The following is a 22721-nucleotide window of genomic DNA, read 5'->3' as shown; positions in this document are numbered from 1 at the left end:
ATATATTAAATAAAAAAGTAGCAAAAAAAGAACATGAAATATTTAAAGTGTAATAAATAATTTATGATTTTTTAAATTATAACCTATGTTTTAAAACTTATATCTTATATATTTTAAAATTCATAAAATTCTATATTTGTATTATTATAAATTTAATAATAAATTCTAATTTTATTATTATTATTCTAATATTCTAATATTAATTATAATATTTACTTATAAAGAGCATATGATTAAATATATATATATAAAATTCAATTTATTTCATAAAAAATGCAAAGGAACTGAAAATATTTTCATAAATGATTAAAGAATAAATATAATATTTAAAATAATATATTTATTTTAGAATATAGATATTAATATAGATAATAATATAAATATACGATCTCGATTAGAAATAATTTTAAAAGTAATGTTAGAAATAAAGTAATTTTAGAAGTAAATAATATATTATGAAGATTAATGATTTATATGCAATAATAATTTATATATAATACATATATCTTATTTATTAAATTTTATTATAAATTACAAATAAAATAATAAGAAGTTAATTTAGTATTTTTTATTTATACTATGTGGCAGCACTTATCAATTACTATAATAAACGCCATCTATTATGAATCTATTGAACATTTAATGCATGCATTACATTCAAATTTACATATATATTCAAATTTTGAGATTTTGTTTCATTTATTATGTTTCATATTGTATATATAAGTATATATATATAAATAATCATATGCTTGTATAACCATATATAATATATAAATTTTAATATTTATTATACTAATTATCTATTATCTAATCAAATTTTTTTTACTTTAATTTATTTTAATAATAAATTAGAAAAGAGAGGATCATATTATATCATATTTATAAATTCATGTTTAAATTTTTTATTGCATAGTAGTATAAAACTATATAAAAAAAGCTACTTTCATATAAAATTAATACACTTTCTCATAAAACATTCGTTTGTTTAAAATTTAATAATCATATGTACGAATGTACACACCACAAAAAGTGGAAAATATAAAAGAGTATCCTTTTTAATATTCATAATTAGATATAAAAAAAGATTATATAAAATGATTAAAAACGTGAAAAAAAATCTATCTAATGTAAAGAAAACTGATAAAAATATTAGTGAGAAAAAGAGTTGTCAGGTAAGTAATAATAGGTTATATGATATACGAATATATAAAGTCATATTTTAATAAGCTTTGTACTAAACAAAATTATTTATTATATATATATGTATATATAAAATTTGTTCAGTTTATCAAATTATATTCATTATATATAAATATATATATATATTATAGAAAAAAAAATTAACAGATGATGAAGATAAACATAAACCCACAATTATTAAAAATAAAAATTTAAAATTTAAAAATAAATCTACAAAAAATAAATTGTTTAAAAAAATCAAACAAATATATAAGAATAATGAAAATCATAATTCTATTAATTTTTTAAATTCTGATATAATAAAAGTAATAGATACTAAAAATAAAAGAAAAAGTAAATTAATCAAAAATGTTCAAAATAAAAAAAAACAGAAAATTGATGACAAAAAACAAAATCAAAAAAATCTTGAGGAAAAAAATAAAATCTCTGACCAAATTGAAAATAAGATTAATAATAACAATAAATTTATAAAAAAGACAAAAACAAAACATACAGAATCTGAAATGAAACAACAAAATAATAAACCAGCAAAATTAAATTCAATATTACAAAAAAAACAAAAACAAAAAAGAGAACAAAAACTAAATAATAAAGTAACAAACTTAAGTTCAATATTAAAAAACAAAATAAAACAAAATAAGAATAAATTTTCAGATTCTTCAAAAAAAAATAATTCTGAAACATCTCTTAAGCAACACAATTTAGAAAAATTACTTTCTAAAGATAATAAACAAGAAGAACGAAAAAAAAAAAAGGTGAATGAACCACAATCTTTAAGAGATAGAATGATGACTAAATTAAGAGCTTCTAGATTCAGATATTTAAATGAAACACTTTATAATAATGAAAGTTCAGAATCTAAAAAATATTTCAAGAATGATCCTGATGCATTTAAGGCATATCATGAAGGATATAAACAGCAAATCGAACAATGGCCTTTAAATCCTCTTGATGTTATAATATCTTCAATAAAAAAAATGTTAGTACATATTATTATAATTATAAATTAATTTTTAAGTATTATATTAATCCACACACACAAATATATATATATATATATTAATCATGTTATAGACCAAAGCAATATATAATTGCCGATTTTGGATGTGGAGAAGCAAGACTTGCTGCTACAGTTCCTCATAAAGTACATTCTTTTGATTTTATTTCTCTAAATAAAAATGTAACTGCTTGTGATGTAGCACATACCCCATTATTAACAAGTAGAATAGATGTTGTTGTGTTTTGCTTATCTCTGATGGGAACCAATCTTAAAGACTACATTATAGAAGCAAATAGAGTTCTTAAAAAAGAGTGAGTATAAGTAAAAACAAAAAATAATAATGTATTAAAAATTAATAATGAAAAAAAAAATGATTTTTCAGTGGCATTTTAAAAATAGCTGAAGTTGAAAGTCGATTTGAACATATAGAAGATTTTATAAAAGTAATAAATAATTATGGTTTCAAAAATACTTGGAAAGATTTGTCTCATAACTTATTTTATTTTTTAGATTTTAAAAAAGAAAGAGACATTAATAATAAAAATAAATTACCTCTTATAACTTTAAAACCATGTTTATATAAAAAACGTTAGAAATTAAGTAATAATTTAACATTGTAAAGCAATGCATTTTAATAAAATTTTAATAAAATTTGTTATTATATATTATATATATTACATTGTATTTATTATATTCTATCATATAATAATATATTATAGAAATTGTGCCATGATGTTTTGATATCATGTTTTTTTCAAATGAAATCAATTACATTTTGGACATTTAATATATGTGCCTGCTTAAACAATGTGTTATTCTTAAAACACATTGATCTGTTTGACACAATATATAAAAATTTAAAAATAATAATAATTGTATTTATTTTATACATAATTAACAAAATTTTATAATTAAATTATGTAAAAAAATACATGTTATTTATATAAAATTAATATTTTATAAATGAAATATTTGTATTACATAAATTAAGTAATTTAAATTTAATTATTTTTTTTAATTTTAATTTAATAATTTAAAATCCTTTTAAAGTATTCACGTGTATTCCATCTAAAATATCTTCAGTTTCATCTTGTAGATTTTCTATTTTCTCCACTATTAATAACTGTAAAATATAATTAAATTAAATCTAATAAAATTAATACTAATAATATACATACATCATTAATAAATATAATCTACTAAATAATTTACTTTAGCACCCTCAATAATTTGCATTGCAACCTTTTTACTTAAATATGGAATTTTTTCTTGTAACTCTATTGGTTGAGTTTTAGCTATGGCTTGTATTGTTTTAAATCCAGCATTATATAATTGTCGTGCTCTACTCTACAAAATGAAATATTATAATTATAATTTGTTTCAAACTTATTCTTTCATTTTATTTTATTTTATTCTATAAATGAAAAATATTCTTACAATTTTAACTAAAGGTAAATCCATTAATGCTTCTAATTCTAGGGGACAACAGTAAGATAATTTTTTACTGAATACATTTAATAAATCTTTAAATGCCCAAAATTCATCTAATTCCTGAAATAATGATCTAATTAAATTTTATAAACTGATTTTATAAATCATACAATATTTTAATAATGTACTAACCTGACAAAATCGAATTACGGAAAATGCAAATGATGATACAGCAGTTAAAAGATTTTGTACAATACCTCTGCTTATATCATATTTTTCTGCAATCTTGTACACTGCATGTTGATTCCATAAATCATATAGTATTAATGTTACATAAAATCTATGAATCACTCTTGGTTCTACATTCTATTATGTATGAAATAACTTAAATATAAAAATGGATTTAATATATATAATTTAAATTTTATACATACTTTACATATACATACTTTAGGCATTAATCCATCACGTATTTTACTTATGTTTACTTCATTAATTCCTAAAAGTCTAGCTGTTTTCATTTGTGTTTCTGATAATTTAATTATCTAAATTTTATAAGAATATTACAATATTTTTATTAATGATTAAATATTAAATTATAAAATATTTTAAATTAAATTACAATATAATAATTACAATATATTATAAATGAAAAATTACCATATCATAATAAATAAATCCTATTGGTTTTATTTGTGATATTATATTATATGGTGTAACAAGATATAATAAATGTAAATAGTCAAGAAGAATTAAATGTTCCTGTGCTTTTTTTAAGTCTTGATATAATGTATATGCACATTCCATATCAATACAACCTTCAACATAAAATACATATATATTATAAAATACATAAAATGATTTTATATAAAGAAATATTTTATTAATTATTTAATAATAAAATTATACTTACCTTTCATAGCTGCACGTCCAAGACTACATAATTCTAATTTAGAATTATTGGTAAGCTTTATTATTCGTTTTTTTTTTGTTTCTATAGTTGTAGGAGAAGAAGATATTTCCTGTGATGGAAACATAACACTTACATTTGGTTTTAATATATTAACATTTCTTTCTTTTTCTTTTATTTTTATTATACCACTTTTTAGAAAATCAGTTATTGTTTCATCTACAATTTGCTTAATATTTACATTTAAACGTTTTTGTTGAATATTAAGTAATGTTTTTTTTACTATTTTGTGTAATTCATATCTAGTTGTTGCCATAGAAAATAATATAGCACTTAAAATTAAATTATTTATACCTCTATCTTTATCTATATGTAATGTACTTAAAGAATCATCCATTTTAGATTTTAAAAGTTCTGTTATCTATATAATAAATATTATTAATAATAAATATATTTTCTATTTATATATATATTCTAATTATAATAAATAAATATTATTATATATACCTTTTGCAATTCATTATTTTTACATATGAGTATACTCTCTCCTATATTTCCCATACCTGCACGACCAGCTCTTCCTACCATTTGTTTATATCTACTTAAATTTAAAAACTGATTCCCAATATATGGACTTCTTAATATTACCTATTATGTATTTATTGTAAATATATTTTTTGTAAAAATAAACAATAATTATTATTATTTAAAACGAGTAATAATTGAAATACCCTTCTTGCTGGTAAATTTATTCCAGTTGCTAGTGTTGATGTACAACATATTACGCAAAGAGTCCCTATTTTAAAAGCATCTTCTAATAATCGTCTTTCCTCAGATGTAAGACCAGAATGATGATAGACTACACCAAAATTTATGGTTTTATTTAAGATAGGACAAAGACCTTCTTCATTTTTAAGTGCATTTAATAAATTTTGTTTTTTATCCCTTTTGTAATCTTGTAATGATCTATAAATAATCATACATACTTGATATGATTTATAATAATATATAAAAACATATACAAGACATAAAAAATATAAAAAAAATTTTTACTTAGGTAAAACTTTAGTTAATAATAGAGCAACATTTTCACAATTTTTACGAGAAGAACAAAATATGAGACATGAATGTTCTGGAATTATATCCATTACCAGACCTGCTATTCGATCAGGATCTATGATTGCTGCATCCTTTGAATACTTTTAAAACAAATGAATAATTATTAAATATTAATAATTATTAATAATTATAAATACAGAAAAAATATTAACTTACACGATAATTAATTTTTTTTACATCTGTTAATAATTCTTCTGTTTTTAAATCAACTAACCAAATATTTTCATCACATTTTACATATTCTTTAATTTCAATAGGTCGAAAATTTCCAGTATATAAATCTGCATTTAAAAATGTTGCTATTTCTTCTAAATTACCTATTGTTGCACTCATTCCAATAATGTGAATATTATCTAAAATAAATAATATATTATAATTAATGTATATATATATATATATATATACATTATATATATATTATGTATATATAAGAAAAGTTCTTTTATCTTATTTGATAAACCATAAAATGTATCATTATTTAAATTTGTATTAATATTTATATTTTGTTCTTTTAATTCATTATCTAAACAACATATTTTATTTGGAATAATATTGTTATAATGCATATAATGTATATATTATATAAATATAATGTATATATTAAATATAAATATAATATTAATTTTTATAAATATGATTTCTTTACCATTAATATAAAGTACTTTTGTTAAAAGAACTTCTAATGTAGCACCCCTTCCTCCATTTTCTCCAAGAAGATGTAATTCATCAACAACTATAATACCAATCTAAAATATATTGATATAAGTTAATATTTGAACTAAAATTTTAATGACAGATCTAATTTTTACTCACTTCATGAAGACGTTTTTCTTCTATTAAACTATTTATTAAACCTAATGCTTTCTCTATAGTACATATATATATGCTATTTTTTTTACGACGTTTTTTGGGAGGAAAAGTTCCTTTTGTAGCAGCATATTCTTCAACCAAAAAACCTAACTCAAGTGCAAATGGTGTCATTGCTTGAATCTAAAAATTTTAAAAATATTTCTATATTCCTTTTGATTAATTATTATAATAATTATTAGAAACAATGATTAATAAATAAATTCTATTATGTTGCATGATATTAATACTTACTTTTTCTTGTACTATAGCAACAAATGGTAATATAAATATTGCATTTTTTTTATTACATGTAAGTTCTTGCAACATTAATATTTCTGCAACCAATGTTTTACCTCCACTAGTAGGAAGGGCATAAATTAAATTTTTTCTATTCTTTATTGCATCTAAATTTAAACAATCATCTTGCCATTCTAAAACAAGATAAATAATTAATATAATTATAATGAATAAAATAAATTTATTAATAATGAACTTTATTTTATCATAAATTAAATATTTACGATACAATGTATTAATGCCTCTAATTTTTAAGAAAAGTTCTTTTATCTTATTTGATAAACCATAAAATGTATCATTATTTAAATTTGTATTAATATTTATATTTTGTTCTTTTAATTCATTATCTAAACAACATATTTTATTTGGAATAATATTGTTATAATTAACTGTATCTGAGTATCTTTTAAGAAATTTAACATCTTGTTGCTTATTTTTTAATAAATGTATTGAATTCATTCCTTCTGTAACATGTGTTTTTTCAGAATATTTTTCAGAATTTTTTGATGTATGAATAACCTATTTTAAAAAAATACAATATGCATATAAATTTTAAAATTTTTAAATTATATCTATGAATTTTAAATATATTTACAAATATAGAATTAAATTATTTAACAACCTGAGTAGAACATTCTAAAACATTTTTTTTTTGATCATATGAATCAAATTGTGAAAACATTTTATCTAAAAATGTATTATCCTGCCAATGAGTATTTATTTCATTCTGAGAAAAATTTAAAGTATTTTGTATAATTTCTGATGACTTCTTTTCTTTTTTCTCTTCATTATTATCAAAATATTGTGTTTTCGCATTATTTTCATCTGTATTAAATATATCACAAATACTCCATTCATTTATAAAACTATTTAAAGTTTTTTGATCTACATTAACATTTATCTCATTTTCATTATCATTTTCAATGTTTTTTAATACTTTATTATCCATTGACAAAATATAATCAATTATTTGTAATAGTTTAGAAACTATTTCATTTATTTTCTTAAATTCATATTTATATTTATATAATTATTATTTAACAATTATAATAAACAATTTGTATTTAAATAAATATAAAAAATTTATCGTCAGTCACATATTTCTTATAATTATCATAAAAAAAAAAAATAATAAAAATATAGAATGATCTGTCGCTTAGTTAATCAAAAGCAGTGTTGCTAACCTACATAATTCTACATTTTCTATTTATCTCATTTTCATTATGTAATATAAATACGTTTTCAAAATTTCAAACTTTCAATTAAAAATTTATTTCAATATTGTTATCACGTGAATTCAGCTTTATTAATGTTATAAATCAATTCTTTGAATCTAGCTTCAATCACTATCAATAAATAAAATTATAAGCAAACTTTGTAAAATTTATTGAACGAATAAATTATTGTATATTTAAATTTTAAGTTTAAATTTAATGTTTAGGTATTTACTGTACTATAATCAATCAGAGAGAAAATTAAAATCCAATTCTTTGATAAAACAATTCTTTGAAAGAATTTTTAAAATTAAAACAATTATGAAATTATTAGAAATTATTAAATCAAATTAGTTTAAAATTTTCGGTTAAGATACGTACGATATTTGAAAAATACTTAAATTTCTCATATATTTTTATTTCAAATATATTTTATCTCTATACATTCTAAGAAAATAATAAATTTTTTTAGAAATTACTCCAGTATATTTTCGCATATGTACATCATGTTAATCCTATATGACAATTTTTTTTCTGTCTTCACACACTTGACGGTGCATTGAAGAAGAAAAATTGAAATACAAAAGAAAGTTTGCAATTAACAAGAAATTCTAAAGTAAAAGAAATAATTAATATTAATAAATAATTAATATTGAGCATTAATTAAGAATCACATACGTGAAATCTTTTGTAAAGTGGAACATTTTAAATAAATAAATAAATAAAAATACCAAATAGCAAAAATTCAAAATTTGGAAATCTCCCACTAATTTCGAAGGGTAGATTAAAAACCTAACATCAATTTACGTTCTTAATCTTCTGAATCCTTATAAATTTGTAATTGATTAGATATATTCTCCAGCTTAGAATTTAGAATATTTAACAAAGAAAATATGCAAAATTTAATAATTTTAGATCATAATTATAAAATATAAATCATATAAAATATAATTTAATAACTTAAATAAATATTAATTTTATTTTATTATTAATTTTTTTATAAATTCGAAAATGATGAAATAAATAAATATAATATAAATATAATGGAATAAATATAATTTATAGAAAAATATATTTATATTAATATATTATATATTAATACATTATAACCTAAAAATTAACGTATGTAAATGCATTTTCATGATTTGAACTAAATCCGAATAAAATAACTAAATTATAAGTGTAAAAATAAATATCTTGAATAAGTTATTAAAAAAACAAAAGCAAAAATTTGAAATTCTTTGTCATCTTAATTTTAATAATATTAATGATTCAAAATGAATTATATTTTACTTAAAACTGTTAAATAAATGAAAATAACCAAATAAATGAATATTAATAATTATTTATATACATATATACATAAGTAATATAAAATTATGTTTAATCTATCAGGTGATCTATTGTGAAAATATAGTTGCTTAACCTCATCAAAAACAATAATTTTGTAACAACAAAAGATAAAAAAAATAAACATGAATGTTTTTGTAAAATCTCTGATATCAATAGTAAGCATAAATAATAATATGTTATTATTAAAACAATGGTTATGTTCTTATTAAATTTTACATTTAAAGTATTTGTAACACATAATTCAAGGTTAAACCAGTATCTCCACGACGTATTTCAATAAGTTGTATATATTGTAAAGATGATTTTCAAGATGTAATTCATCCAGAAAGCCAAGAACCGAATATACCATTATATGTAAAACGTAATGAAGAAAGTAAAGATATAAAAAAAGCTCGGTAATATATAAAATAAATAAGATATTATTAAAATTAAAATTTAATATTGTTTTTTTATATTTTATTTATATATAATATAGATTATTGTATCAATCTCGCAAACGTGGCATGTTAGAAAATGGTCTTCTTTTAAGTACATTTGCTAAAAAATATTTATGTGATTTTGATGATAAACAACTTCAATTGTACGATCATCTTATCAATTTGCCAACCAATGATTGGGATATATTTTATTGGGCTACAGGCGCAAAGCCAACTCCACCTGAATTTGATAATGAAGTTATGGATTTATTAAAAAAACATATCAAAAATGAAGACCGACAAGCAAGAATAATGCAACCTGAATTATAAGTATATAGAACTTAGTAACTGTACTTAATAGCTTCAATTTTCACTTTAATCTTAAAAAAATAAAATTATGGTAACATAAAAAATTATTTGAGTTTTTAGGATATTTTTTGTTAACATATAAAAATATAGTATTTATATTGTAAATATAATATTTACAATTATAGAATTTATAAAAATATATAATTATAATGTTATCTTTTATTTATTATATATTAATCAATATTATTAAAAATATTTTTTATTATAAAAAATTGTGTATATACATATTTTATTTATCTTATAAAAACATAACACTATTGCATTATTTTGTGATGAAATGGCAATTTCAAATTAATATAAATACATATATGTTCTAAGTTACATGGAGTACCATGCTGTTATAAATATATATATTACATATTAAATATCAATCTTATCTAAGTATATTTATTTATATTATTTCTTTGAATTTAAACTTACTAATCCCGGTCCTTTGTTTAAATTTGCAGTTGTACATTTTGCTTTTGTCATTGTTTTTCTTTTTTGTGTACTAAAAATAAAATAAGAATTATCAAAAAATAATATATAATATGTTATTATATATTATATTAATATGACATTAAACAAAATAAATAAATATATACCCTGATGTTCGTTTAAACTTTTTATTTGTATTTCGATAAGTAGTTTTGCCTTTACGTTTTTTACCACGAAATGAGTTAATTTTACCGGAAAATGTAGGAGTATCGTTATACCACGTATCGTCATTATCATCATCATTACTCTCTTCCTTTTCTTCACTCAATAATACTGTTAAAAATCGTAAGTATAAATACATTATTAAATTATATAATTATTCATCATTTATTAAATATATTATATTATTATTAAATATAACTTATATAATTTAAATATAACACTTTATTTACCATATTTTTCTGCAGCATATTTTTGTGTAATATCTAATAAAGCTTTTCCATATTTTTCAAAATTTGCTTTAGTTACATGTGGGATTTGTAGCATAGCTTCTTCACTATCTGGAAGTATTTGACTCATTGCCCTAATTGCAATCATGTTCATAACAGATGATGCTGAAACATCAAGTGCTCCAGCAATTCCTCTTATTATCTCCATCAATTCTTTGTAACATCGATCTTGTAATTCCACAAGTATTTTATCAATTTTTTTCGTAACTGTAGATACTGTTGCTACCGCAGTAGTACTATTACTAGATTTTATAGGAAGCATTATCTATTTTAAAAAACATTATATTTTAATAATTTATTTTTATAATTCAATTCAATTTTAAATTAAATAATAAAATAAACTGAATATATTATTCTACTTTTATATCTTTTTTTGTCATGAATTCTGCAGCATTTGGTCCAATTTTTACATAAGCACAAGCAATTTCATTGTTTATGTACATTTGTTCTTGTAAATATTCCTTAAGTACCATATGATGTAATAAACGGTCAATATCAGCTCTATTCCACGATTTTCCTCGACCATATAAAGGAGACTTATTAAGACCTATATAAAAATTTAATATTATAGAAAGAGATAATATAATATATTGAAACTTAATTTTTATACCCAATTCTCTTATTTTCTTGATATCACTTCCTTTAAATATATCTGTGAGAAGAACTAATGTAAGATTACAATTTCTTGCTTGATTATTTAAATCACGTACAGCTTTCATAATTTGTTTTGCATCATCTGTTGCATCTAACATAGTAATAGTATCCTAAAAATACAATATACAAAATATTTACACATATAAGATATTTAAATAATTTAATCATCTGAATAATTTTTAATGCAAATTTTATTTTTTTAAATAAAAAAAAACTTACTTTACTTCTACAATTATCACATGATGTAACTTTGTTAGCAATGCATTGTTCTCGATCAAATATTTCACCAAAATAATTTAATTGTTGTGTTCTGCGGCAATCTGTTTTATTTTCACAAAATGATACCATTTTAAATAAATTGTCGATATGAGTTTTTATTATAGTAGGATTTGAATTATCTAGTTCAATCATTTTTCTAATCCTATGCATATCAGTATAATTATAAAATAAAATACAATCTGCATTTTCTCCATCACGACCAGCGCGTCCACTTTCTTGATAATAACCTTCGATAGATTTTGGTAAAGCTGCATGTATTACAAATCGTACATTTGGTTTATCAATACCCATTCCAAATGCTATTGTTGCACAAACAACTTTGATCTAAAATTTTTTATAATTAAAAAATTATGTAGTTATAAAAAAAATATTTTTATTATTTATTTCCATACTTCTTCTGAAATCCATCGACCTTGAATATCGCTTCTATTATTATCTGTAAGGCCAGCATGATAACTTAATGCTTTAATGCTATTCTTTCGCATGTGCATTGCATAATCATCACAATCTTTACGAGATAAACAATAAACAATACCACAATCATTCTTGTATTTTGTTTTTATCATAGCTATTACTTCATCTGAACAATTTTTACCTTTTTTTGCGATAATGCTATATCTTAAATTAGGTCTATTAAAACTTGACATAAACCTGATCAAAATAAAAACATTTTATTATATAAATAATAAAATTTCGTATGTTAAATATATTTGAAATCAAATTACATACCATTTAGGTGTAGTAATACGTAATTGATGTAATATATCACTTCTAACTCTTGGTGTGGCTGTTGCAGTTAAAACAATGACTGGCACTTTAGGATAATTTTCTCTGAGACAATTCAATTTTTTATAATCAGGTCGAAAATCATGTCCCCATTGACTAACACAATGTGCTTCATCAATAACAAATCTTGCTAATAATTTTCTATTATACAATGAAGATAAAATATTGCAAAATTTTGGAGATGCAGAAATTTTTTCAGGTGTTACATATAATAATTTAAGAGCTGGATCTTTTTTTGAAAGTTCTCTATATATTCCTAATGCTTGACTGTCTGTTATTCCTCCAGACATATGTGTAGCTGGAATCTATACAATATTTATTAATGAATTGTGAATATATATAAATAAAATATGATATTTAAATAACTTACATCAAGAGAAGTGAGTTTTTGAACTTGATCGAGAATAAGACTTTTTAATGGTGAAATTACAATTGTTACTCCAGGTAATAAAAGTGCTGGAAGTTGATAGCATAATGATTTCCCTCCTCCGGTTGGCATTAAAATAAAACAATCAAATCCCAAAATTGCAGCATTAATTGCTTGTAACTGATTTGGTCTAAATGAATATAATCCAAATTTTTGTCGGAAAATCTTAAAAAATATATTTGATACAAAAAAATTTAAATATTATTAAATATTTCATAGAAATATAGATATATATTTTCAAAATAATATTTTAAAAATAAAATATCCTACTTTTAACATTTCTCGTGAGTGAAGATATGTTAATCCATCAAATTCACCACTGACACCATCATTCTTATAACTTCCAGTAAAAATACCCATTTGGATATTTAATTTATCCTTTTCTTGTTTTTTTTCATTTGTAGTATTATTAGTACTTTGCGTATCAGTTTCTTTAAAAATATAAAAATTATAATAGAAAACTTACAATAATAAAAAAAACAAAAAAATGAGTTCTTAATTATTATAATTTACCTTTAAAACTTGATTTTATATTACAATCTGTACTTAATGCAGGAAATTGCTCAAGTTCTTGAGTCAAGCAATCAACTATATCTTGTGAACATGAATATGAAGTATTATCTATAACAAATAAATAATTGTGTATATATACATATAATATACATATGTATAATATAACAAAAATATGAATTTACCGTTTATATATGATGCATTCTTTATATTCAAATTATTTTGATTATTTTCATATTTTAATTTTTGAGAAATTTGAACAGTTTTTTTTTTCTCTTCAAAATATATATTTTTTTCATTACTTTCAATTTTTTCTAATTTATCAGAACTAATATTGAAATTAGAAATGATTGTTTTAGTATTAGCTATTTTAGATTGTTCTTCTTTTTTCCATATTTCTCCTATTTGTTTAGAAATTTCAGAAGTCACAGATGCCTTAATAGGTTTTTTTAATTGAAATATACTCTTTTTTGTTTGAACTAGAGAATCATTTGATTGATCTTGAAGAGAAATATGTGAATCTATATCCTCTTTTTTCTTTATATAAGATTCATTATTTTTTTGTAATGATTGAGCAAAATCTTGTATTGTTGGTGAAACTGTAGTTACTTTCATAATATTGGTACAACTTAATCCTACATCTGAACAATTAGTATTAGATGCATTGAAACTATCATTATCAGAAATACCTATTATTAACTGTTGATTTGAAGATTGTGATATTTTAGATAATGATGAATCATTCATGCATCTATTTGTAATTTCAGATATTTCTTGAACATGTTTTTGATTTTTATCATATTCAATATGTGTTAACTTTGTTTCAACCAGACGTATCTTTGCTTTAACATGTTGATATAAAATTTTTAAATCTTGAAATGTACGTGCATTAAATTGTGGAAATTTTTCTAATACTGGTAATGGTATTTGATCTAATGCAGTATAAAATTTTTCAAGAATTTCTATTTGAAAATTTTTTAAATGTTCACATCTATCTTCCAATTTATCTTTTGTAATCTAAAAATAAAATTAATAATAATATTTAATAATAATAATGATTAATATTTATTAAAAATAATATTATCAATAAAAAATAAAATCATATTAAAATCATATTAATATTTACTGGTACTGAAGACATTATTGGTTTCTCTTTTGCAAGTTGTATCCATGAATCTAACTCTTTTCCGAAACCTAAAGACTTCAAATTTAATTTATAATCTGGTCCTATCCATCTTTTTATTGGAGTTCTTTTATGTTTAAAACTAGGACTGTTGCTATCTGAATCTGATATTATAATATTTTCTTTTCTTTTGGTTTTTAAGCATTTCTTGGGAGTTCTTAGACTATCATTTTCAATTAAAATTTGTTCTTGTATTTCTACTTCACTATTATTCTTAGATGATTGCAAAGATACATTATCAGGTAATGATTTATCTTTTTCAAATGATACATTTGATATTTGTTCTTCACTACTACTATCACTACTATAATCAAGAAATTTTTTTCGATTTAAATAAATTTGTTTTATTATATTTTCTCTGTCTGATGAATGAATAAATTCAATCTTTGATTTTTGTGTATTTAATTTAATAAATTGTTTTTCATTTATCTGTGTATTTTCTTCTTTAGAATCTATATGATAATTTTCCTCTAAACTACAATCTTTTTCTTCTGCATTACTTTTAATAACATCAATGAATGTTGAATCATCTGAACTATTCTAAAATGTATAATTATATTATAAAATAATATCTTTTACATATATCAAAGATATACTTACAATAGATATAATGGATGTTTTAACATTTTCTTTTAATTTTTCTGCATTAGAAGACTTACAGTCTTTAGATATATAATTTAAACTTTTATTTAGTAAATTTGTATTTGATAACTTGGGAGTGCTATAAATCATCATTATACTTTTTTATTATATTTTTATTATATATTTATACTTTAAATATAATCAAAATATTTAAGGTACAAATAATATAAAAATAGAAGTTTAAAATTAAATTATATATATATTATAGGTGATTTTAAGAAAAAATTTATCATACCTTGATTGTACAATACGTTTGTTATTTATATGTTCAAGAAATCCTTTAAATGAAGGTTGTATTTCATTTTGACTAAGTGGAATTTTCTTTGACATTTTTTGTAATAATAATATTATTCAAATGCTATAGAATTTTGAAAGTACAATGTATATGAAAGTTGTATAAAAGACGAAATAAATCACGTTTGATTATATTATTTGTATATAAATATAAAAGATACAAAACGTGATATTGAGGAAATAGCAAGTAATAAATACAAATGATGAATGAATTGTCTTTAAAAATCTTTTTCAACTTCATATTTTTTCAATATAAGCAAAATGCAGCAGTGTCATTATTAAATTTATAGGTTATATACAAATACAAATAGGTTATACATAAATTTAAAATATTAAACTAAATATTGAATTAAATGTTTTATATAAATCTCTCAACTTCATTTGCAAAAATTTTATAAAACAGTATTTGTGAAATAATTTTATTTTAATTCAACTATTTTCTTCACTTACACTGCACATTCGTATTTTGAGTTACTACTTTTTGATGAACAAAAGCGTGATATTTTATAGGATATATACAATTAAAATTATTTATATAAATAAATAATATTATATTATATAAATTTATTACATATGTATTCGTATAAAGATAAATTTCATTTCGGATTATTCGAGAAGATAATTAAATTTGATTTTTCTTTTGTATATTTTAGATACTACCAATTACAAACATTTAAAGTTAGCAGAAAATTTTAAATTTAAATTTTTTTTCCATTTAAAAAATATTATTTCTAATGTTTTACAACTTGTAATATTCTTTTTTAATATGTTAAATATTTAGTTTTATTCAATCTTTTCACTATTTTTTTACATTAGTAAATATTTTATATAACAAAATAAATTAATTATTGCTATTAATTCCTTTACAATTCTGCAACTCTTTTGGTAATAATCCCTAGATATATTATTGTTAACATTGGCATATTGCATAAACTTTATCACTATATTGTATATACATTAAAATAATTTAAATTTCGTATACATAAATAAACTTAGAGTATATAATATATTATAAAAATATATTATATATATATAATACATATATATATATAAACAATTTATGTACAATTTACAAATAACTTATCAAATAAAATAAAATTATAAATATTTTTTTGTTAGTTAATAATTTCATATATATATCATAAAATGTTATTACTCTTGCACATTATAAATTTTAAGAATAATTTAAAAAATTTTTTAAAATATATTTAAGAGAATATAAAATTATATTTTTCTATTAAAAAAAAATAAATAAATGAATAAAAAATTTTATGATAATTTTATTATTATTTAACGTAATTTTTATTATAATAAATAATGCTTAATAATAATTTAATAATAAAATATTGAATAAATAAATAATAAATAAGTTCCATAAATAATTTCCATAAAATAAATTCATAATGAAATCATTAAAATAGAAAATTCAAGATTTCTATTATATTCTAGTTTATCTTTACCATCCATACCATTATCATCAATATATATGAAATAGTGTATATAATAGTAAATATTCTCATGATTATGTTAGTATGATCCTATAGAATTACTTGATGTATAAGTGATATATGTGTGACATATTTTAATATTTTGATAGTATTTTACATTATTCATCAGTATTAAATTTATTTATTTTTAACTTATAATTCCGAAAAGATTTGTTTGATAATTATTGTAATATAAATTTATATATATGTATATATAATATATAACAATTGTTATACATATATATATATATCAATTCTTTGTTGCAGATAACAATTGTTATATATAAATATATATCAATTCTTTATTGTAAATAATATATTATCATGGATCAACTATGCAAAGAACCTCATCTTGATATAGTAGTTGAAGAAAATGAAATTGTTGATGGTGCTAAAAAGATAATTAAGAAAATTAGACCAACATGGCCTTTAAATAATTTACACTTTAAGGTAAAATATTTATAATATATAATATAATATTATATAATGGTTTTTTACATTTTATATGGACATACATATATTTATTTACAAAGATTTGATGTTGCTTATCTATTTTTAAATTTATTATAATTTTTAAAAATTGTAGTTTTTAAAATATGTTTTTTTAAAGTATATATTATTAATTCAAAAGTTCTATTAAAAGTTATATTAATATTGACTATATAACTTTTAGTTCAAAATTATTTAAATTGATATTATAATAATTTAAATAATAACAATGGTGAATAACAATAAAAAAAAAATTAAGCTAATTATATCTATTACGTTATATAATAGTTCTATTTCATATTTGACTTATTCAAATTTGTTATTTACATTATATTATCATTATTATACATTATGATTATCAAATATTTTTATTTCTTTTCAGGAATATTTTTTTATATCTTGATATGTTATATTTATAAATATATTGATAATATATATATTTTTTTTCTCATTGTTAAATTTAAAATATTTAATGTCCTTCTTATTAAATATAATCATTATTTTATATTAGTTATTAAAAATTATACCAATATAATAAATTTTATAAATATTAATTTATTAATCTTTATTTAATAATCTATTAATTTATTATATTTTATTAAAGTAAAATAAAAATAAAAATTTATTTAAAAAATATTGTATTTTTGTTTTTAGATATTTACAGATGGAATAACAAATAAACTTATAGGAGTATGGTATGCTGAACATTACAATGAAATGGTTTTAATTAGAGTTTATGGACATAAAACGGATTTGCTTATTAATCGAAAAGATGAAACAAGAAATATTCGAGTAAGTATAATATTCAAAAAAAAAAAGTAAAAATATATGATTAAAATAATTATCAATAAATTGATTTTTAAATAGATATTAAATAAAGCAGGTTTTACACATTCCATTTATGCTACATTTAATAATGGTTTAGCTTATCAATTTATTGAAGGTAATATACTTACAATAGAAACAGTCAGAGATCCTAAAATATATATATTAATTGCTAAAAGAATGGCTCAAATGCATAAACTTAAACCTGAAGATGTTGAAATATCCAAAGAAGCTTGCATTTGGAACAAATTAGAAAAATTTATGGAAATTATGCCAAAAAAATTTATAGATGATATTAAACAAGCAAGGTATTTTAAGTTTAAAATATTTTAGTTATGTATTATGTATATAGTTATGTATTATGTATATAGATTAATTATTATTATTATTTTTAGGTTTGAAAAACTCATAAAGCCATTTATAATATTAAAACAAAATTATCAAGTATTAAAAAAGGAACTTATAAGTTTGGATAATGATATAGTATTTGCTCATAATGATTTACTTTTAGGAAACATACTTTACAATCAAAAAGAAAATACAGTTACATTTATTGATTTTGAATATACTGCATATAATTATCAAGCATTTGACATAGCTAATCATTTTGCTGAATTTGCTGGTAATATAAATACACATACAAAATATTTTCTTTAACTCATAATATTAAAATGCTTCCTATGAAAATGAATAAAATTATCAAAAAAATGCTCTTACAAAAATTATTTAAATTATACATAGATAATAATAATATTATAATATTATAATATATATAATTGTACATAGAAATTATACATATGTATATGTATAATTATATGTATATTATATGTACATTAAACTGATAATAAATTTTTTGGACATATAAAGATTATATAAAAGTAATATATGTTTTTTTTTAGAATCAATATAATTTTTAGATGGATTAAAAATTAATAGTTTAGAAAATATTTTAATTTAAAATTTTTAAAACTTGATGTATAAAAAATAAAAAAAATACTAATAATTATTATTTTGGCATAATATTAAATATGATAAATTTCAATATGTTATTTGATAAATTGATATGATATTACAAGATTAAATATAATGTTATAATATATTTTTTTATATTAAATAATTTTTATAAGAATTTTTTTGATAGATTCAATTCTTCGCGAAATATTTCAACGCGAATTGAAATATTTTAATGCCAAAAAACTATATATTTAAAAATTATATTACAAAGTATACTAATAAAAAATACAATATATTATAAAATATACTAATAAAAATTAAGAAACAAATTAATTATTTATGAATTTATTTATATTCGTTTAAAATAAATTGACACTAATATAGATAGATAACAATTCATATATCAATAAACAATAAGTTTTTTTAAATATACTTGCACAAAAGTCAAGTAAAGATAAAAAATATAAATAAATTTGCAAATAATTAATTTTTTCTTAATTTTTATCAGTAAATGATTATTTTTATTTTTAATATTTATAAATATAAATAACATTTACTGTAAGGATTATTTAATTTAATTTTAGGTATTGATAATCCTGATTATTCTTTATATCCTAATGAACAATTACAAAAAACATGGCTAAATATATATCTTCAAGAATATAATAATGTAAATTATGTACTTGAAAATGAGATTAATTTATTGTATTTTCAAGTAAATAAATTTGTTCTTTTATCACATTTTTTTTGGGGTTGTTGGGCTCTTATACAAAGTGAACATTCAACAATTAATTTCGATTTTTTACAGTAAGTATACAAAATATATATATATATTTATATAAAAAAAATATATATATTTTAAAATACATTTATGTCATAAATACATTTTTTAAAAATTATTTTATGGTATTTTATAGGTATGCCGCGATACGATTTAATGAATATTTTAAATGGAAAGAAAAATATTTTAATATAAAAATGTAAAAAAAATTTTTTATATTTTTATTGTTATGTAAAACTAACATTCCAATATTTATATTTGTTATATTATGTAAATAACATTCCTATATTATGAATATTTTTATTTTTTATTTACATAATTTTTTTTGTATGAATTAAAAATTTTATTGTTGTAATAAGATTTATATTGTATTATAAATTTATATGATATTGAATATTATTGTATAAAGTAATAGAATAATATATAAATATCTTTGTATTGTATTGTAAATATTATTTTTAAAATATAATAATATATATAATAAATAAAATATAATTTCAAATAAAAATATCATTGATTATCCATTTATAAATAAAATAATATTTTTATACAGTGATTAATATTGTTATTAATCTATATTGTATATTAGATTTTTTTTTATATACTTAGAAATAAAATTGGAAATAAAATATTTAAAATAAATTTTAAAATTATTTTAGAAATATATCTATTATAATATCTATTAAGATTCATTATTTATTTTAATCAAAACTTATTTTGTTAGTATTTTATAATATTAAATAAATAAATTTAATTCATTAATATTATTCGTAATTATAAAACAAAATAGAAATTATGTAAATGGAAAATAAAATTTATATTTCATGTAAATAATTTCAAATAATCTCGTATTTTTATTGTATATATATACACAATATTAAATAAAACGAAATAATAAATGACTTTGACAAAGATAATTATTATATTATATTGATTGTGCGTTTCTTTAGTTATGACAAATAAAAAGTTAAATTTTGCTTAGAAGAATTAAAATTATTAATTAAAAATTATTAATTTTTTGTTTTCTAATACTTTTAAAAAAGAATCTAAAAATCTTAATTTTAAATTTTTGAATCCAGTTCAAAAATTATTTAAAATTAGTGTTTTTTTAAATGTATTTGATAGGTTATTAGGATGCCTTGTTGATTTATATTTACAATTTGTCCAACGAAATCAATATCTGCATAAAACAGCTATTTAGGTGTGATAAATAAATTCAATTACACAAATATATTGCTATATATGTTATTTCTAATTAATCTGTATCAATTTGTATAATGATACAATTGCAACAATTATTTATTCGATTAATTCAAAGTTGAAACAAAAGTAACTTATTAAAGTAATCGTTGCTGTTATTGCTTCTCACCTATGATGACCAAAAAAAATCTATCCTATTAATTCAATATTTTGAAGACATTATTTAATGAATCTAAATGGACATATAAACAATTCCACACATTGAACAAATTATAGATATAAATCAATAACACGTGTATATTATTATGTAATATTCTAATAACTTATAAAAGAAATGCTTAAAATATATAAATTTATCAACTAAAGTAGCTGTTTATTAAATGTTAAATATTTTTTTTCAAGCAATTACATATCAAAATAATGCGAACATTTTAAAAATTTTCTAACTTAATAGTAATTCGGAATAAAATTATATTGTACAATATATATATATATATATATATATAATTTTTGTTTATGTTATTATATTATCATTTACATTTCTATTTTTTGAAATTTATTGTAAATATTGACAATATATATATATATATATAAAATATCTTGTTATTGATGATATATTAATTAATAAAAATATGTTGTTACAAATATATTTTTTGTTAATAAAGTGATATTTTCATATATTTATACAAATAAAGAATATGGAATATCTCGTTATTAATATAATTAATATAACTGATAGAAAGTTATTGTTTAAGAAAAAATAAATCGATAAAATAAAAAGAAATAAATAAAAAAGAATAAAATTTTTTCATTTGAAGTTTTCGAATAAATTATGTTAACAAAAAAAAAATTAGTTAATTTTCAAATAGACTATCGATAGAAAATAATTCTTTATATAAAAATAAGCAAAAAAAGTATAGTATAAATTTTTTTCACTTAAAAATTAATTTTTGAAAAAATTAGTTATAATTGTTATAATTAAACATAAATATTCAATTTCAAAAACAAGATCTCAACTAATAAAATATATTTTTTGTTTTTGTTTATTCCCATATGTTCAGTAATTATGTATCAATGCTTCATTCATACTTAATTTGAAAATTAATTTAATTTTTATTTTAAA

The 22721-nt window shown here is 18.9% G+C and overlaps 5 protein-coding genes across 9 annotated transcripts; 3 read left to right on the top strand and 2 right to left on the bottom strand.

Moving 5' to 3' along the window:
• The first annotated feature begins 659 nt into the window (after nucleotides 1-659).
• On the top strand, nucleotides 660-2875 carry LOC107993474 (uncharacterized). Its single transcript, XM_017049893.3, has 4 exons — nucleotides 660-1175; nucleotides 1335-2182; nucleotides 2278-2514; nucleotides 2586-2875. Exons 1-4 carry the CDS (start codon nucleotides 1098-1100, stop codon nucleotides 2794-2796), a joined length of 1374 nt encoding a protein of 457 aa, XP_016905382.2. The 5' UTR covers nucleotides 660-1097; the 3' UTR covers nucleotides 2797-2875.
• On the bottom strand, nucleotides 2829-8009 carry LOC107993458 (helicase POLQ-like). Of its 4 annotated transcripts, none has more exons than XM_062076009.1 (16): nucleotides 7432-8009; nucleotides 7034-7328; nucleotides 6765-6943; nucleotides 6477-6653; nucleotides 6310-6409; nucleotides 5820-6016; nucleotides 5598-5743; nucleotides 5276-5510; nucleotides 5052-5192; nucleotides 4548-4965; nucleotides 4295-4452; nucleotides 4084-4179; nucleotides 3827-4000; nucleotides 3641-3754; nucleotides 3416-3550; nucleotides 2829-3326 (listed from the first exon to the last, which is right to left on the bottom strand). In XM_062076009.1, the coding sequence occupies exons 1-16, from the start codon at nucleotides 7756-7758 to the stop codon at nucleotides 3237-3239; spliced, it is 2982 nt and encodes a 993-aa protein (XP_061931993.1). In that variant the 5' UTR covers nucleotides 7759-8009; the 3' UTR covers nucleotides 2829-3236. The 4 variants fall into 4 exon arrangements, with proteins under 4 accessions (XP_061931993.1, XP_061931995.1, XP_061931994.1 ...); XM_062076011.1 differs by having other exon boundaries at nucleotides 4548-4656; XM_062076010.1 differs by having other exon boundaries at nucleotides 3282-3326; nucleotides 3382-3550.
• Nucleotides 8010-8435: 426 nt separating this feature from the next.
• LOC107993523 (succinate dehydrogenase assembly factor 2, mitochondrial) lies at nucleotides 8436-10545 on the top strand. Its single transcript, XM_017049979.3, has 3 exons — nucleotides 8436-9531; nucleotides 9623-9771; nucleotides 9852-10545. Exons 1-3 carry the CDS (start codon nucleotides 9499-9501, stop codon nucleotides 10120-10122), a joined length of 453 nt encoding a protein of 150 aa, XP_016905468.1. The 5' UTR covers nucleotides 8436-9498; the 3' UTR covers nucleotides 10123-10545.
• On the bottom strand, nucleotides 10345-16777 carry LOC107993522 (recQ-like DNA helicase Blm). The gene is made up of 16 exons (XM_017049978.3): nucleotides 16313-16777; nucleotides 15804-15926; nucleotides 15527-15647; nucleotides 14870-15466; nucleotides 13929-14760; nucleotides 13747-13854; nucleotides 13504-13664; nucleotides 13177-13398; nucleotides 12750-13111; nucleotides 12413-12671; nucleotides 11961-12344; nucleotides 11698-11851; nucleotides 11447-11634; nucleotides 11031-11352; nucleotides 10746-10911; nucleotides 10345-10651 (listed from the first exon to the last, which is right to left on the bottom strand). Exons 2-16 carry the CDS (start codon nucleotides 15896-15898, stop codon nucleotides 10558-10560), a joined length of 4065 nt encoding a protein of 1354 aa, XP_016905467.2. The 5' UTR covers nucleotides 15899-15926; nucleotides 16313-16777; the 3' UTR covers nucleotides 10345-10557.
• A 470-nt stretch (nucleotides 16778-17247) lies between these two features.
• On the top strand, nucleotides 17248-20906 carry LOC133666204 (ethanolamine kinase 1). Of its 2 annotated transcripts, none has more exons than XM_062076008.1 (7): nucleotides 17248-17388; nucleotides 17617-17799; nucleotides 18493-18630; nucleotides 18706-18971; nucleotides 19059-19285; nucleotides 20202-20424; nucleotides 20535-20906. In XM_062076008.1, exons 2-7 carry the CDS (start codon nucleotides 17674-17676, stop codon nucleotides 20599-20601), a joined length of 1047 nt encoding a protein of 348 aa, XP_061931992.1. In that variant the 5' UTR covers nucleotides 17248-17388; nucleotides 17617-17673; the 3' UTR covers nucleotides 20602-20906. The 2 variants fall into 2 exon arrangements, with proteins under 2 accessions (XP_061931992.1, XP_061931991.1); XM_062076007.1 differs by having other exon boundaries at nucleotides 17351-17536.
• The last annotated feature ends 1815 nt before the right edge of the window (nucleotides 20907-22721 follow it).

This window comes from Apis cerana, linkage group LG6, assembly GCF_029169275.1.
Source record: "Apis cerana isolate GH-2021 linkage group LG6, AcerK_1.0, whole genome shotgun sequence".
In the NCBI taxonomy this organism is placed as follows: domain Eukaryota; kingdom Metazoa; phylum Arthropoda; class Insecta; order Hymenoptera; family Apidae; genus Apis; species Apis cerana.
Note: the sequence above shows the minus strand (reverse complement) of the source record. Positions and strands in the feature narration are given on the sequence as shown.